The 15,232-nt window shown below is 26.6% G+C and overlaps 2 protein-coding genes across 2 annotated transcripts; both read left to right on the top strand.

Moving 5' to 3' along the window:
• Positions 1 to 10,014: 10,014 nt before the first annotated feature.
• On the top strand, positions 10,015 to 10,858 carry EIN_014120 (hypothetical protein; the record flags this gene model as incomplete). Its single annotated transcript, XM_004185597.1, has 2 exons — positions 10,015 to 10,105; positions 10,167 to 10,858. 2 exons carry the CDS (start codon positions 10,015 to 10,017, stop codon positions 10,856 to 10,858), a joined length of 783 nt encoding a protein of 260 aa, XP_004185645.1.
• A 115-nt stretch (positions 10,859 to 10,973) lies between these two features.
• EIN_014110 (hypothetical protein) lies at positions 10,974 to 11,355 on the top strand (the record flags this gene model as incomplete). The annotated part of the gene is made up of 2 exons (XM_004185596.1): positions 10,974 to 11,171; positions 11,197 to 11,355. The coding sequence occupies 2 exons, from the start codon at positions 10,974 to 10,976 to the stop codon at positions 11,353 to 11,355; spliced, it is 357 nt and encodes a 118-aa protein (XP_004185644.1).
• Positions 11,356 to 15,232: the final 3,877 nt, after the last annotated feature.

Genomic DNA, 15,232 nt, shown 5'->3' with positions numbered 1-15,232 from the left:
AAAAAAATAATGTAATAGAGCAACGGAAGGCAACGTCAGAAAAAATTAAAATCGTAAAATATTATTGTTACGTTTATTTATTTTTCATTAAATATTTATTTATTAAAAACATTATTTGTAAATTAGCTACTTTTAATGGTTACAATTATTGTTTTCGGGACATAGACCTGTCGTTTCAATGTTTTCAAAATAAAAATACAAAATAAAATGTTTTATTTTCATGAATAAGGTTATTTTTATCCCGATTTATTCCATTATGTAACACAAATTAAGGTCCGTTTTTAACAACAAAAAGCCTAAAAGTAATTATACCGAAGTATTTTTCTTTTTTAAAGTTAATTAATACTAATTATTATAAATGATTTGTTAAATTATTTTTGGCTTTAATTTTATAGTTTTTTATTTTCCTAAGGCATAATGAAAACAGGAAAAATATCAAAGGGTTCAAAATACCCTAAATCTATTGCTGGTTCCAATTGAAGTTTTTTTGACAAAATGAAAAAATAAGGAACCTTGAAATCATCCATTTTTTAACATAACAACCATTTAAAAATATCAGATTAAATCATATAAATAATAGATAAAACTGATAAATTAAACTGATTTTTTAATTAAAACAACTAAATACACGAAAAATTGTTTTAAAAGTTGTTTGTATATATGGATATTTTTTGATTTAAAAAATTAATAAAAAGCTAAAAATTGTTAGATTTTACTTTTTTTAAATCAAATAAACCTTTAATAAAAAGTATCTATTTTTATATTTTAATTTTTAAACCTCATATCTTTTTAATTAAAATCTTAACAAGAACTACAAATATTCAAAAAGAATTGAAAACCCCATAAAGCGATGGTGAATAAAAAATAGATCAACCAGAAACAAACAAAAGGCGGACAAGAATTTGTATGATGGCCAGAAAGAACAAAAAAACGCAACAAAATGAAAATAAAAGTAAACCTGAAGGTTAACAACATGTTGGATATTTAATAGACGATCATAAGGAAAAACTTTTTTGTGCTATTTAATTGATTATTTTTTTAACTTTTTTGTTTTCTATTTTAATTTTTACGAAAACAAATTTAAAAATAATATATTTTAAATATATCATCTAATAATATACGTCAAAAATTATCATTTTTTATAATTCCCAAAAATGCACTATAGGGTTTTATTTTTTCTTAATACAAAATAAAAAGATGGTAAAAAACAAAATTGACTTATTTTTGTTCTGGAAGATCTACCAAAATCGACAATGGATTTATCATTTACAACCACTTTATCACACTACTATAATTATTTATTTACAATTTTTTTTGACTACAGTGGTAGTATAAACCCACTTAATTTGGAATAAATCCATTTAAGTGAGTAAATTTTGTGAAACTTTGGTTGAACTTTAAGCCAAAATAGAAAAAAATAAGTACCACCCTTTATAAATTAGTAAATGGGTTTGATTGGGTCTTTTTTTGTTTTTTGAGAAAAAAGTCAAATTTGCTCAAGAAGAAAAAAAATATTTGAAATGGTTTTTTATTTTAATTAAAACTAACTTAAAATATAGCTTTTATTTTTTACAAAAATCGTTTTGAAATGTATTTTCTTATGGCAAAAAAAGCTCAAAAAAGGTTTAAAAAATGGAAAAAAGAACAAGTAAAAACACAATGGACTAGCTTAAAAATAAAAGCCTGAATTGATTTTGTGGTATTTTTGTGCACATTAGTTCAATGATTGTTTTTGAACAAATAACATTAAAAAATTATTTCATAACAGTTGTTGTTAAGATTCAAAAGAAGATGATAAAAAGAAAAAAACATAAACAAATAAATTGAAAATAGACGAGAAATCAAACAAAAACAATAATAAATAAATAATATTAAAAAAAATATTAAAAATGGGATAATAGGGACCTACATTGACCACCACCACCTTTACCAAAAAATAATATTTGCCGCGAGTGTTTTTTGAAGAAAGTCCATTTTTCAGCCACTGTTTGTGCGTCCCCATGTCACCCACTTTCCTTGTCCGTACTGTGTGGACGCGGATGTGGTCCCCCCCCCGCTTGCGGGGGGGGGTCAGGGGGGGATCCGCGCCAAGGGAGGACTTGGAAAGTGGGTGAAACGGTGCACAAACAGACTGTTTGAGTGTGTCTTCAGAGCCTTCTTTTCAATGCTCCGTCTCACTCGGTTGCTACTAACTCGAAATGTTTTTTCGGCATTTTTTGAATTCGGGAACCAGACCTAATATTATCCCAGTTACCTATTTACTATAATTTTAATTTGAATATGATTCGAAATAGAAAAAATAAATCTATTTTAAGAGGTGGTGGTGGTCAATTTAGGTCCCGGGATAATATGAAAAATTGAATTTTTGAAATTGAGATTAAATTGATTTTTTTAAATTTATAAACTTCAAAGTCAATATTTTAAATAAAATTTCGAACTTTCGCTGAAAACTGTTTTAAAGTAATATTTAGACAAAAAATGAGTTACATTTTGTGTAAATCGTTAAATGTGGTTTTTACACAAAGAAATATAAAAAATAGTACACTTTTTGGTCAAATGCCAAATAAAATCTGGATTCGACAATTTTCCACTCAAAGCATTAAAAACAGTGTTTAAACTTAAAAAAGAATTAATATTTTATAAAGTTTTACTATCAATGTTTTGGTTCCTTTCCGCTCTTACCACTTCCGCGTTATTTCTGATTGTGCGTGGTTTGAATACAACTCCGTTTTGTACATATTGCAGTTTTTAGATGATTGTTTGGTTTTTGTTGCATCTATAGTTTGACTCCTTCCATTTTTGTGCTTCTTGTTCGTTACGAAAAATTGCGTGAGTGAGTCCACTTGTAAAGAGTATGTATCGAAATCGGCTAAGAATTTAGAAGTACTTATTTCGAGTTTTTTATCGAAGTCTTCATAGTTGGTCACTGAAAACAATTCTTTATAGTCTACGTTAAGTTTGTTTTATGGCAACATTAACCTTTTACTGAGAGCCACAAATAAACGTGTAATAAAATTCAGACAAAAGTTGTGGTAAACTTCTAGTCCTTCTTTTATTGTTATCTCGTCGACGTGTAGTGAATAGAATAGTATTAGGCCGTTCTCAATGTTGAGTTTAAGTCCATGTAAAAATATTTTATATAGTTGCGTATTCTTTTGTATACAACTATGTGACACAAATCACTTTCTTGCATCCAATCACTCATGTATTTCATTGAAGTCATAAAATAATCAACAAATGTAAGAGCACCAACGAACACCAGATCATTTAAAGATAATTATCAGAATGTTATTTTTGTTTGTTGGTTGTTCTCATTTTTCTTTTCAAGAACAAACCCCAAGGGAACATCATCAAAAAAGTTTTGTAACGGATAAAAACACTCGAACAACATGTTTGTGATAAGGAAAACAAACTGGAAACGTGTGGTGGAATACTGAGGAATTTTTAACAAGGCTTTCTAAAGATCCGCTTTTTGAAGTTCGGTTTTCCATCTTTTTATGATTAATTTTGTTGTCATTTTAACTAAAAATTGTTTGATCATTACCATATCTCCAAATTCAAAGGTCCTTTCTGTCGCAACATTGAATCTATGAGATAAATAATAATTGTGATTATATAATGGTCTTAAATTTGGTGTTTACTTGCGTGCAGGTATACCAGTTATTCCATTATTAAAGCTGAGTCCAAAATCCACCCCATCACAACAATACCCTGAGTAAATCTAATGGTATCTTTGTGTCTTTGAGTACTAACATAATCCAATTGGTCATTTTTAAGCATTTCCGGCTCCCCAAAATACACACATTTTTATTTCAACAACTTTTATTTCAAATTGTTTTGTAAGAAATCTTCCATACAAAGACATGGTGCCTTCACCATTAAATTTCATTGTATCACCAATCAAATAATATTCATAACAATTTACCACATTTTTTTCAGTTCGTTTCTTGTTTCTTTGCCAATAGACGCTATTTTCCTTTGTTTGGTCTTACCAGAAATAGTAATATTTAGTATTATTTGTAAAACAGTACAACATATTAATACGGTTTTTATCAAACTCAACATTAAAGCGCGTTGATAACAACTCAGATTCATTGTAGAAAAGATATATTTTGAAAAATAATTATATGACCAAAAGATATACGATAATATTTTTACGAAATTTTGCAGTTGTAACGGTTTATAAAAAAAGAAGCAAACTTTTTCTCAACAATTGTTGAACTTCTTTATTTATACCATTTGACATGTTTGAAAAAACTGCGTTTTTGTGTATTTTTGTTTTTGTAATAATGTATTTATATTTTCAAAAATATGTGTATCATGTTGAATTGTTTTGGCGTTTTGTTATATTTTTGCTTTTGTAAGTTATTTGTATAATATTTCATAAGCAAAATCGTCTGGACCAAAATCCATTTCCTTACAATCTTCATAAAGATTGTACAATACTGGAGCTTCTTCATCTTCTATAACATTTTTATAATTATTTACAGTATTTTGAACATCATTTATCATTTCATTAATTTGATTGAAACAAATTGTAAGTTTTTTATTTAAATAACATTGACTTTTTCCAAATAAAACTTTTTGTATTAAAGTCAAAAATTGCTGTATTAGTTTTTATTTTGTAATTTGTAAATATTTACAGCCAAATAAAACAAAATTTTGTAAATACCACAGTTATTAAAATTATCTATATTTTTTAATAAATCCTTGAATGTTTATAACCAAAATATTCATTTCTGCTATTTTTCTTTTGGTTTTTAAAATTTAATAACGGTTGTTTGTTCATAAAAACAAGACTGATGTCATGTTGTAATATTAACATTTTTTAATAAATGAAATAATGTCAAGTTTATTGATAAAAACAATACAAACATACTTTCAAGTTGCAAAATAAAACGTCTTTGTGTTTTTTGTTGATTTACAAATTGTGTAAACTAAATTTATAAATTATCAGTATATTTTTTATCTGGATTATTGATGTAAAGGTTATTATGCAAAATTTATTAAGTTTTTATAATGTGTTTAAAACCCGAAAACGCTAAATTTTTTCAGTAAAATGACTTTTATTTGTAAAATAAGGTTGAAGTTAAAATATGATTATTTTTACCTATTCCATTATGTAAAACAATATTTTTTAACTAAAAATAATAAAACAAGTTCTTAAAATGTTTATTTGCAAAAATTTGAAATTTTGATGTTATTCGAAGAACAAAAAATTGCATTTTAAATAATTATTTTATCAAATTAATCATCAATATATACAAATAATAAATGTCCATTTTTAATATTAAACATACAACAAGTCGTTTATAACGAGTTATTTAAATTATCTACAACGTTTAAATGGTTGTTTAATAGAAAGTATATTAATAATGTTTAGTTTTATGCAATTGTGATTTGTACAAATTATATCACAAATGGTTTTTATGAATAATTTAAAAACATGTTAATTATTATTATAAACGTGATGTTGTTATTTTTTGGCTAATGAAAACTGTGTTATTATGTACTTTGATATTGTTTTATTTAACTATGTTTTTTAAACAACAGAAAAAAAAACAATTTGATAAATACACAACAAAAATTTTTATTGACATAATAACTAAATTGTTTTTAAAAATTTTATAAATATCAGATAAAAAAATAAATATTACAGACTATTAATAATCTATTAATTGCAAATTCAACAACTGATAATTATAAATTGAAATAAAAAGATGTTAATATATAAGGTTGACGTAAAATTATTTTACCATGAAATATTTCATTTTGGTAAAAAAGTATAAATTTTACCTCATTGGATCTTTTAGATCCAGCCGTTTTTTCTGCACATTTTTTCAAGCTATACATTTTTGGTCAAATCAAAAATAAAATCAAAATAAAATGTTATCACAATTACTTTTGTTGATTTAATATATATTAAAGCAAAAAAATGTTGTTTGGTAACAATTTTAAATTGAAACAAACTAAACATAAATGTTTTTTTATTTTAAATATAATTTTATTTAAAACATAAAACACAAAAACAAATAAGTTTATATTGTTTATTTTTGTGATTTAGAGGTGGTTACAGTTTTGATCATTTGAACATTTTTCCTTGTAAATGAACACAACTCAAAAGAATCAATCGATCGGTTAACTCGATCATCAGTAAATATTCTCTTAATTTCCGAAAACATTCTTTCACGTGTTGTTTCTGTTGCCGGAATACAAATGTATTTCATTGCCACATCATAAAGTTTTGGATACATATGTTTTCCATAAACTACCCACCACTTTCCAAGTTCAGTAACAACTCTTGAATAATAAAGAGTTTTATTATTCAAAAATAAATTTAACTCGGAATATTGAGGTTGTCGAAATAAACCAGTTGTGTGAGGAACAGAAACAACGATTTGGGTTGTTGTGTTTTCATTAGTATTTATATATTTATTTAATATCGTTTTGCTCTTTTCAAACAACTCTCCAAAGAAAGTGTTGGTTGAATAAAAGGGATCTAACAACGTTGAAATAACCCATGGCTCTTTGTTTATTACTTTTTGTAGATGTTTTTCCATGAAATAGTAGAGCGCCAAATAGAACTTCATTTCATTAGAAAGTCTCTCGGTGTTAATTTCAAATTTAAATATTAATTCTTTTAAATAAACACAATATTCCGTTTTTATTTTAAAAATGGTTATTTCTATATATTTTTCATTCCATTTAGCAATTCTATTTTCCACAGCGACTTTTATTTAAACTTTATCAATTTTATCTCGAAGTTTTTTACATTTACAAAAAGCTAAAAAAAATGCTATAGTTTTTCACCACTAAAAGGTGTTGTTTCATTTTTTTATTAATTCTGATACATCAACAATGCTTTCAAGTAAATCAAAATCTGGCATTTTTAGTTTATCAACATGTCTGTTTTTCTTAAACAGTTCCTCTAATCCGAGTCTTTTCTGCAGAACACTTTCTATCATTAAACAAACAGTATTAAATCTGGTTTCTACTCTTCCAACAAACAAATTTCTATAATCTTCATCAATATCATATTCACTTTCTCTTGTAATTAGTGTCGAATTAGTGATACTGGGAAGAATACAACGTTTTTCTTTTTGGAGACATTCGTATTGTAATATTTCAAAGTCTTCTTTTTATTGTTAAACCTTGCAACGATATGGTCACATAAAGATAATTGATCTTCTATTTCAATGACAGTTTCTATTGCATTTCTTATACATGTCTGATAATTATGCGCATTGCAATCCAGTCTATTTATTTTTGGAAGAAATACATGTTGTTTATTTGGAGCAAACGCCGAAAAACTATCTCCAAAAGCACATACCATATTAGCTCCTTCTTCTGTTACTATTATAACTTCACAATCTTTTTCATTTAATGTAATATCATATTCACATAACATTTTACAAAGCGTTTCATAAAGTGATTTTGAAGTTATTGGCCTTTCAAGTGTTGGGGAAGAAAGTAGCATAACACATACATCACCACTTTTGTTTAAAAAATGACACGCAAAAGCAATCGTCTCTCCTTTGTTACGACAGTTAAATGTTCTTCCATCAGAAGTGAACGAAATAAATGACAATCTTTCAGTTGTCATGTATTTAATATTTGCATTATTTCTTTTTTTATCTCTTCTTGTATTTGTTTCATTTCTTTTTTCAATTTTTCACCTCCAGGTGGAATGTACTTTCCATCTGAATTCGTCTTGCAAAATATTTGAAATATTCCATCTTTTATAATTGAAAACGGCAACATTTTTCCTGATATCATTTTTATTAAACATTTATCGTAATTTTCTTTTGTTTTTTTGTCAAGTTTTGTGCCTTCTGTTTTTTAAAAATGTTTATCTTTTTTATTGTAAATTAAATTATGAATGTCTTCCTGTTGTTGTTTAAGATGCTGAATATAACGGATATTTGTCTTTCTTTTTCATTTATTCATTACTAGTTTGTAAACAAAATTACAATTATTACAAAGGCACTCATCTTTGACTGTAATCTTCACTGTAAAGTAATCCATTAATTTGGGTTCTTTTTTGATTTCACACATATTTGTATTTAAGTTCGATCTATTTAAATATTTAAGTTAACTTGTTAATACATTTATAATATTTGAAATTTATTATTTGAAATACAATTTTTTTAAAAATAACAATTCTATGTTTAAACACATTTAAAAACATTTATCCATTGTTTTAATCATGTTTGTTTTTTGGTCTTAATTAATTGATAATGCTGATTTATTTTTTTGTTTTTTATTATTATTAAATTTTTTGTATTTTTTTAATCATTTTTACGATATTTTTATTTTTTATTATTTTTTGGTAAAAAGGTAAAATTTTAAACTTTACACCGGAATAGGTAAAATAAATTTTACTTTTTTTCCGTCAACCTTAATTATAATATCATTTATTTAAATAAATATATTATTTAAATAAATATTGATAGTAAAAAAAATATAATCGATACTAAACACAATCAGGTTAAAAAACAATTAAAACTTTTATAAATTGTGTTGTTGTATTTATATGAAATAATATAATCGTTTACTAATAAGTTTGTATTATAATTTTTATATTAAAGTAGTTGTGTATATATTAAAAATAAACTGTTTTTCAAAACTTTGTACTGAAATGACCCAATTTATTGGACTTATTATTCCTAAATTATCTTTTCTTTTCTTAACCCTCATTTTTTGTTATAAATATTTACTCGAAAAAAACAAAATAACGAACCCGGATTTTTTAAATTTTACTTGACAAATAAATCTTGCACCAATAATTTACTTGAAAAATATAAAAAACAAACTTGGGATTAAAATTTTGATTACCATAACACAAAATTGTTAAAAAATGAAAACACGACTTTTTTATTCAATATCCACGTTTACAGAATCACCAAGTTGTGTTTCAGATAAAAATGAAAAGTATAAATGAGTAAAACAAGCATTATATAAATCGGTTAAGACTTTACAATCGAAAATTTTTATTTTATAACTGTTTATTTGATTTGATACTCTTTTGATGAATGGCCTTGTTTTTTTAAATGTTTGTTGTTTTATGTTATCGATGGCCAATATTTAATTGTTAAAATAAATAGAAAATAATTATTCGTTAAAGTGTTGCATTATTTGATGCAATGGTGTCCTCCGTCACATCATTTGTTATTCATTAAATTGTAGTTTATCTCATGTTTATTTGAAAGATATAATTTTACTGACGTTTAGTTATCAAATGGATCACTGACCAAATAACGAACCTGGAAAATCGGAAAAGATTTACCCAATATTTGGGTGATTTCCCGATTTTTTGTTCAATAATTGAAATTGTATTGATTTTTAAGGGTTTTAAACTGTGTACCGTTGTTGGTTCAACAAACAAGAAAAATAGAAAATAAAAACAAATAAAAAATAGTAAATAACGGGAAACTAGGACAAAGAGTTTATATAAATTTTGGAAACAGTACAGAGTTTTGAAATACAGTTAACTTTTTAAAAAGTTGTTTTGTTTTTTTTAATTAAGAAATTTGAATCGTTATTTATATTTTGATAGATTTCAAAAGTAGCAATCGTATATTTTTACAATAATTTATTTATTATTGTAAATTATTGTATATTAATTTGAATACAAGACAACAAAAAAAATATATCTATCCATAAAACGTCCGAAAATAATTCCACTCAATGAAACATAAAAACAAGCTAATAATTCAATTTTAAATTAGTTTGACCAATAAATATAATCAATAATAACAATGAAAATTAGTTATAATTTGTATTATTTAATAAAAAGTATCAATTTAATTTATTAAATTCATTATGATTTTTTATTAATTTAGATTATTTTTATTTAATACAATAATAGTTTAAAATTTTATTTACTGATCGTTTTATATGGTAATATTATATATATGTTAATGAATATAATATTAAAATATGTTAAATTAAAACAATAAATTTCTATCGCAAACATTTTTATCGAATTAAAAAACATAAACCTTATGCAAGAATATGAGATTGTTGGCACATTTAAATGGAAAAAAGAAGGAGAAGCACCAAAAAGCTCATGACACGTTAAAGATTCGCTTAATCCGACTTACTCGTTTGATCCCAAAGGACGCAATTTAACTGAAGTTGAGTGTTTTAGGTTGTTTTTTGTGAAGAGATAACAAATAACCTTTTATTGTTTTCAAATAAAAAAATAGCCAAAGAACATAAGACTGATGATAACAAACTTCCTAAAACGAGCATCCTGAGGTACCTAGGAATTCTTCTCTACATGGGAGCTCACCATGATGTCATAAATCCCGTGGAAGAGCTTTGGTCAATCGACCACGGAAAATCTATTTATAGAAATAGCATGCCACGTGACATGTTTAAATTCATTTCTTCACACATTGAAACTTACGATGTGGGCCAGCCAGATGATGTTTGTGATGATGCATCAGACACTTCAGATGATGGGGATGTCGAAGAGAAAGAGGAAGCTGAAAACGGGCCAGAAGGAGAGTATTTCAACTGTGCGAAATATTCAGATCGAGATTTCAGAGATCTCTCTGAAGAGCAACTCAGGAAAGATGTCAGAATCAAAAAGGGCATCGTTGGTAGTGGAGTTGTTAAAGTCGTCCCTGCAATAACTCCAAATGCACACGACAGCTTTTCTAAAATTAGAGTGATGTTAGATAAGTTTATTTCTAACCTTGTCAACCAAACCTATTACAAACTTAGTAATAGTGTTTCGGTTGACGAACATTTGTGTTCTTATAAAGGGCATATGTGGGCTAAGGTGTTTATTAAGTCCAAGCCTGGACGTTATGGTATAAAGTTTTGGGTTTGTTCTATTTTTACTAAATGAGTTTTATTTATGAAGTCAAAATAACGGATAGTTATTATTGGTTTGACATGTATGATCAAATTTAATAATTTAATTATTTGTTTATTTGAGTTATTTATAGTTTTCTAACTTGTAGATGTGTGCTGACTGTGAGACAGGAATGACTCTAAACCTCCAAATGTACTGTGGTAAGTGTGGTGGTAAGGAGAACAATCAGGGCTTTAGAGTGGTCAGGGACATGGTGCTACCCATGTTAAGCCGTGGTAACAAGTTTACCGTTGTGTGTGACAACTTCTTCTGTATGTTAAGGTTGTCACACTACCTTGCTTCGTGTGTGTGCCAACTTTTGTGAACCATAGAGATTAATAGGAAAGAACTTTTTGATGAAGCAAAGACCATCAAATGGAGAACTCCCGATACCACCATCTTTTTCTCGAAAGGAAAGTGTAAACATATCACTTACTACAACAAAAAAAGAAGCTTGTTTTGGTCTTGTCAACCTGCCACGAAAAGAATGAAATTGAAGTCGTCGAGCAGGATGTGTTCATTGGCAAAGAAAAAATGACAATACACAAACCCCAGCCCATTTTTGATTACAACCACAAAATGGGTGGGGTTGACACTGTGGATCAGATGACCAGGTATTATACGTGTAGACGTCGAACAAACAGGTGGAACATCAGGGCTTTATATGATATGATTGATATAGCTGCCTTAAACGCGTATAAAACAAACTCAAATTACCACCCTTGCAAACGAGTGGATTTTTGAACAATCTTTCTGGTGCTTTAATGAAAATGAAATGATTTTTCTATTTTGTTTAATTTTTTATAAAGTAGGAACTGTTTATTTCATTCAATACGTTCTTTTTTATTGAACCTCGAAAAAATTATCGTGAAATAAAATAAAAATAGGGGTCATTATACCATTTTTTTCTTTTTATGGATAAGTTTTTGAAAACTTGTGTTATAACGACATCGTGATGTTGTTACTCAACATTATAAACAACCATCGTTGAAGTATATGCATAAGTATTATGGTTATAATCATGTTATAATGGTGTTTGTTGATAATTCTATCAAATTGAAAAATTTTTATTACAAAACTATTATTAATTAAATTTCCATTTTTATAAATAATATTTTTTATTATATAATATAGTTCAAAATAATTTTTTATTATTTGTTAAGTTTTTTTGCTATTTGTTTTTTTTGTTTATAATTTGTATTATCCTTTTATTTTTAGTTAAAATTATTTGTTTGTTGCCCAAAAATGCACAATTTGAAAATGCATAAACAGTAAATGCAAAATAAGCATTTGATTACCATATACAATAACATTGTATAAGAAAATGATAATATCAAATCAATTTTGCCCTTTGTTTTTGTTTGAAAATGATAAAAAATAAAATACCAAATAATGAATTCATATCTTGCTTCTTTGACAGTGGCACGACTTGAAACCCAACAGGTGACCATAAAACCTCATGGTGATCAAAGTTTATACAAACGCGACTATATTGACTGTTTAATTCATTTTCGAGAATTTTTTCGATTTTGCGATTTTTGATACTTTTGAAAATGTATTTTAGATATTTTTTGTTTATTTTACACTTATTTTCTTTAAGATTTATTTTTCAAAGTCGGAACAAACAAAAGTGTCTTTACGTCTTATCTTATTTCTCTACAAAAAAATAGTAAAACTCAATTTTTAAATTTTTGAATTTTTCAAAGTTTACAAAAAAACTATTTAATTTCCCTTGTAATTGTTTTTGAGATCAATTGCATATTGAAATTTCAATACACCTCAAAGTCTATGCTTTATTATTTTTTCTTTGTTATTTTATGATGTAATTGATTTTGAATAATTTGAACCAATATGTTTTATGATGCAATTTAGTCTTTGTTATATTTTATAATTAATTTTATTATCGTAATTAGTTGTGGACATCTCAATAAATATTTGATCTGACTTTTCCATTGAACTGTGACTTGTTTCTGAAAGGATCAAGTAAAAAAAAAGTGAACCTTTGTTCATCCCAACTTCAACAAAAAATTCACTTTTTTACTATAATTTATAACAATTTACCATAAAAATTTACTAGAGCCGTCGTTCCAGGGTGTCTAGCTTTTTTGGAAAAAAATTATAGAAAAAAGGTCACATTTACATTTCGATTAACTAAGATTTTTATTTTTAACAAATTTTGATTTTTCTTGTTTTCGAAGGGTTAATTATTAGTTCGTTTATCGGGATTTTTTTTTCATGTGTATTACAATACACGTTTTCCATTTTTGAATAAGTGAAATTAGATTTAAAAACGTTATTTTTACCATTTTAAAGAAAAAAATTAAAAAAGATTGTTTTAGGGTGATCGTTTCGACCCGCAACCACAACTACAAATAGAACAGAAACTATAATATTTTTTGTTATTTACTAAAAAAACGTATTATGTATAACAAAAAGAAAAAACAATAATTTTTAATTTTTCAATTTATTTTTTATCGGTTTTCAAATTTTCTGTTTAAACGCCATTAATCTATGGTTATTAAACATTTGGTGTTAATAAAACAACACAAATTACTACAGAACATTATAATGATGTTATATTATTTTATAAAAGCGTTGTTTGTCTTGTAAAATATATATTCACACAATAAACATTACATTTACTACAATTAAAATCAATAATTGTTTTGGTATAGTTTGTTAATAGTTTAATATTATATTTTTACAGTTATTTTTATGCACATGTTAAATCCTAATTACAACTGGAATTCAAACAACTTTTTTATGTTTTAATTCGAATTCTTTACGCTTATCTCCTTTTAAAGACTGAATGAATATATTTAACCCATCATAATTTTCTGTTTTATTCCAAGAAGGACAACACTTTGCCATATGTCCTCTACCAAGGCATATTTTGCAAATAATACCTTTCAATTCAATTATTTGAAGTGCTGGTCCAAGAGGTTTAAATTCCGTTCGTTTCTTAAAGACTTTGGTAAAAAAATGGTTTTAGACATAGTCTATTAAATTGGATGGTTTCACCTTTGCAGAAAGAAGTACAACCAGATCTTTTGAACTAAACTCACTATCAACCTCCTGCAACTCCTCATTCCTTTTTAACACGTTTTCTGATGTAATTTACGAATGATATACCGAATTGACAAGTTCGAACCACTTTTGTTTTCGAGTGGCATTTTTGAGAATCGTGTCGACCATTTCATCGAATATCACAATGCGGTCCTTTCTTTCCCAGTTGAATAATGAATTATTTATAGTCCTTTGATAAAACTCATGTTTGGCTATTTTAGTTTTTTCTAAAAATATTTTCTTCCCAAAATCGTCCTTTGAAAAAAGCGATTTCTTTAAATTTTTTACAGGGTTAAAGAAATTGCAATACACTTGGTGAAAACAAGGATAGTACCTTCCGTGTTGAACAAAATCAACACAAGTACACACTCTTTTACTGCTTGTTTCGAGAGGTCCAAATTCGTCCAACATTGAATAATAATTAAGTATCTTTTTACCCCAATCACAACGTATTTCTGCTGCAGCTTCAACTCCAATGAGTTTGGTGAGTATTTTATAGTCTTCATCTTTGAATCCAGTGACACTATCAAACAACAACTTTCTGGCTTTTACTATAAATATAGTTGTAACTTCCACTAACCTTACTATTTTACCACAGTTTGTTGTTTTATTGTTCCGAAAAAAACCTTCTACAACATTGTAATCGTGTCTTTCGTGTGTCTCTTTGTAAACTCAGGAAGCCAATTGAATTTAGTGTCAATCAACTGTTTCAAAATACGTTTTTTATCGTTGGATTTCAACTCAAAAGCTGTAGTCGGTTGTTCTCCGTTACAATATTCAAAGAATTCGGCAAATATCTCATTCTTATCAACACACGTATCCCCACTTTCCACTATACTATCGACACGTTTGTAGTTTTGTATAAATGAGATTAATTCTTCGCTTTTGATAGTTTCATTAATTAACAATTCAAAATTTGAAACAATTTTGGAGTTTATTCCAAATGCAGAGATTAAATAACGTCTAATATGCTTGTGACAAAACACAATATCAACATCTGGATACACTTCTTTGATAGCTGTTGTTTGTGCAATACTCCTGTCAGTAATAAAACACTTAATTAGAACGAAACGACTTTTTAAAAACCTCAAGAAGTCAGTATAGTATGATGTAAATCGATGTCTCATGAATCCAAATGCAATTAACTGTGAGTTTCCATTGATATCTTTACACAATGCAGCTTCAATTGGAAGTTGGAATTTATTCGTAAAAAAGTGTCATTAAAAAAACGTTATTCCGACACAAATTTACACGGATATTGGTATTAAAAAAGAACATTCATCAAATGCACCACATGAGTTG

The sequence above is a fragment of the Entamoeba invadens genome (genome assembly GCF_000330505.1).
Source record: "Entamoeba invadens IP1 unplaced genomic scaffold scaff_1105074725583, whole genome shotgun sequence".
In the NCBI taxonomy this organism is placed as follows: domain Eukaryota; phylum Evosea; order Mastigamoebida; family Endamoebidae; genus Entamoeba; species Entamoeba invadens.
The sequence above is the reverse complement of the archived record's forward strand: the minus strand, read 5'-3'. Positions and strand labels throughout refer to the sequence as shown.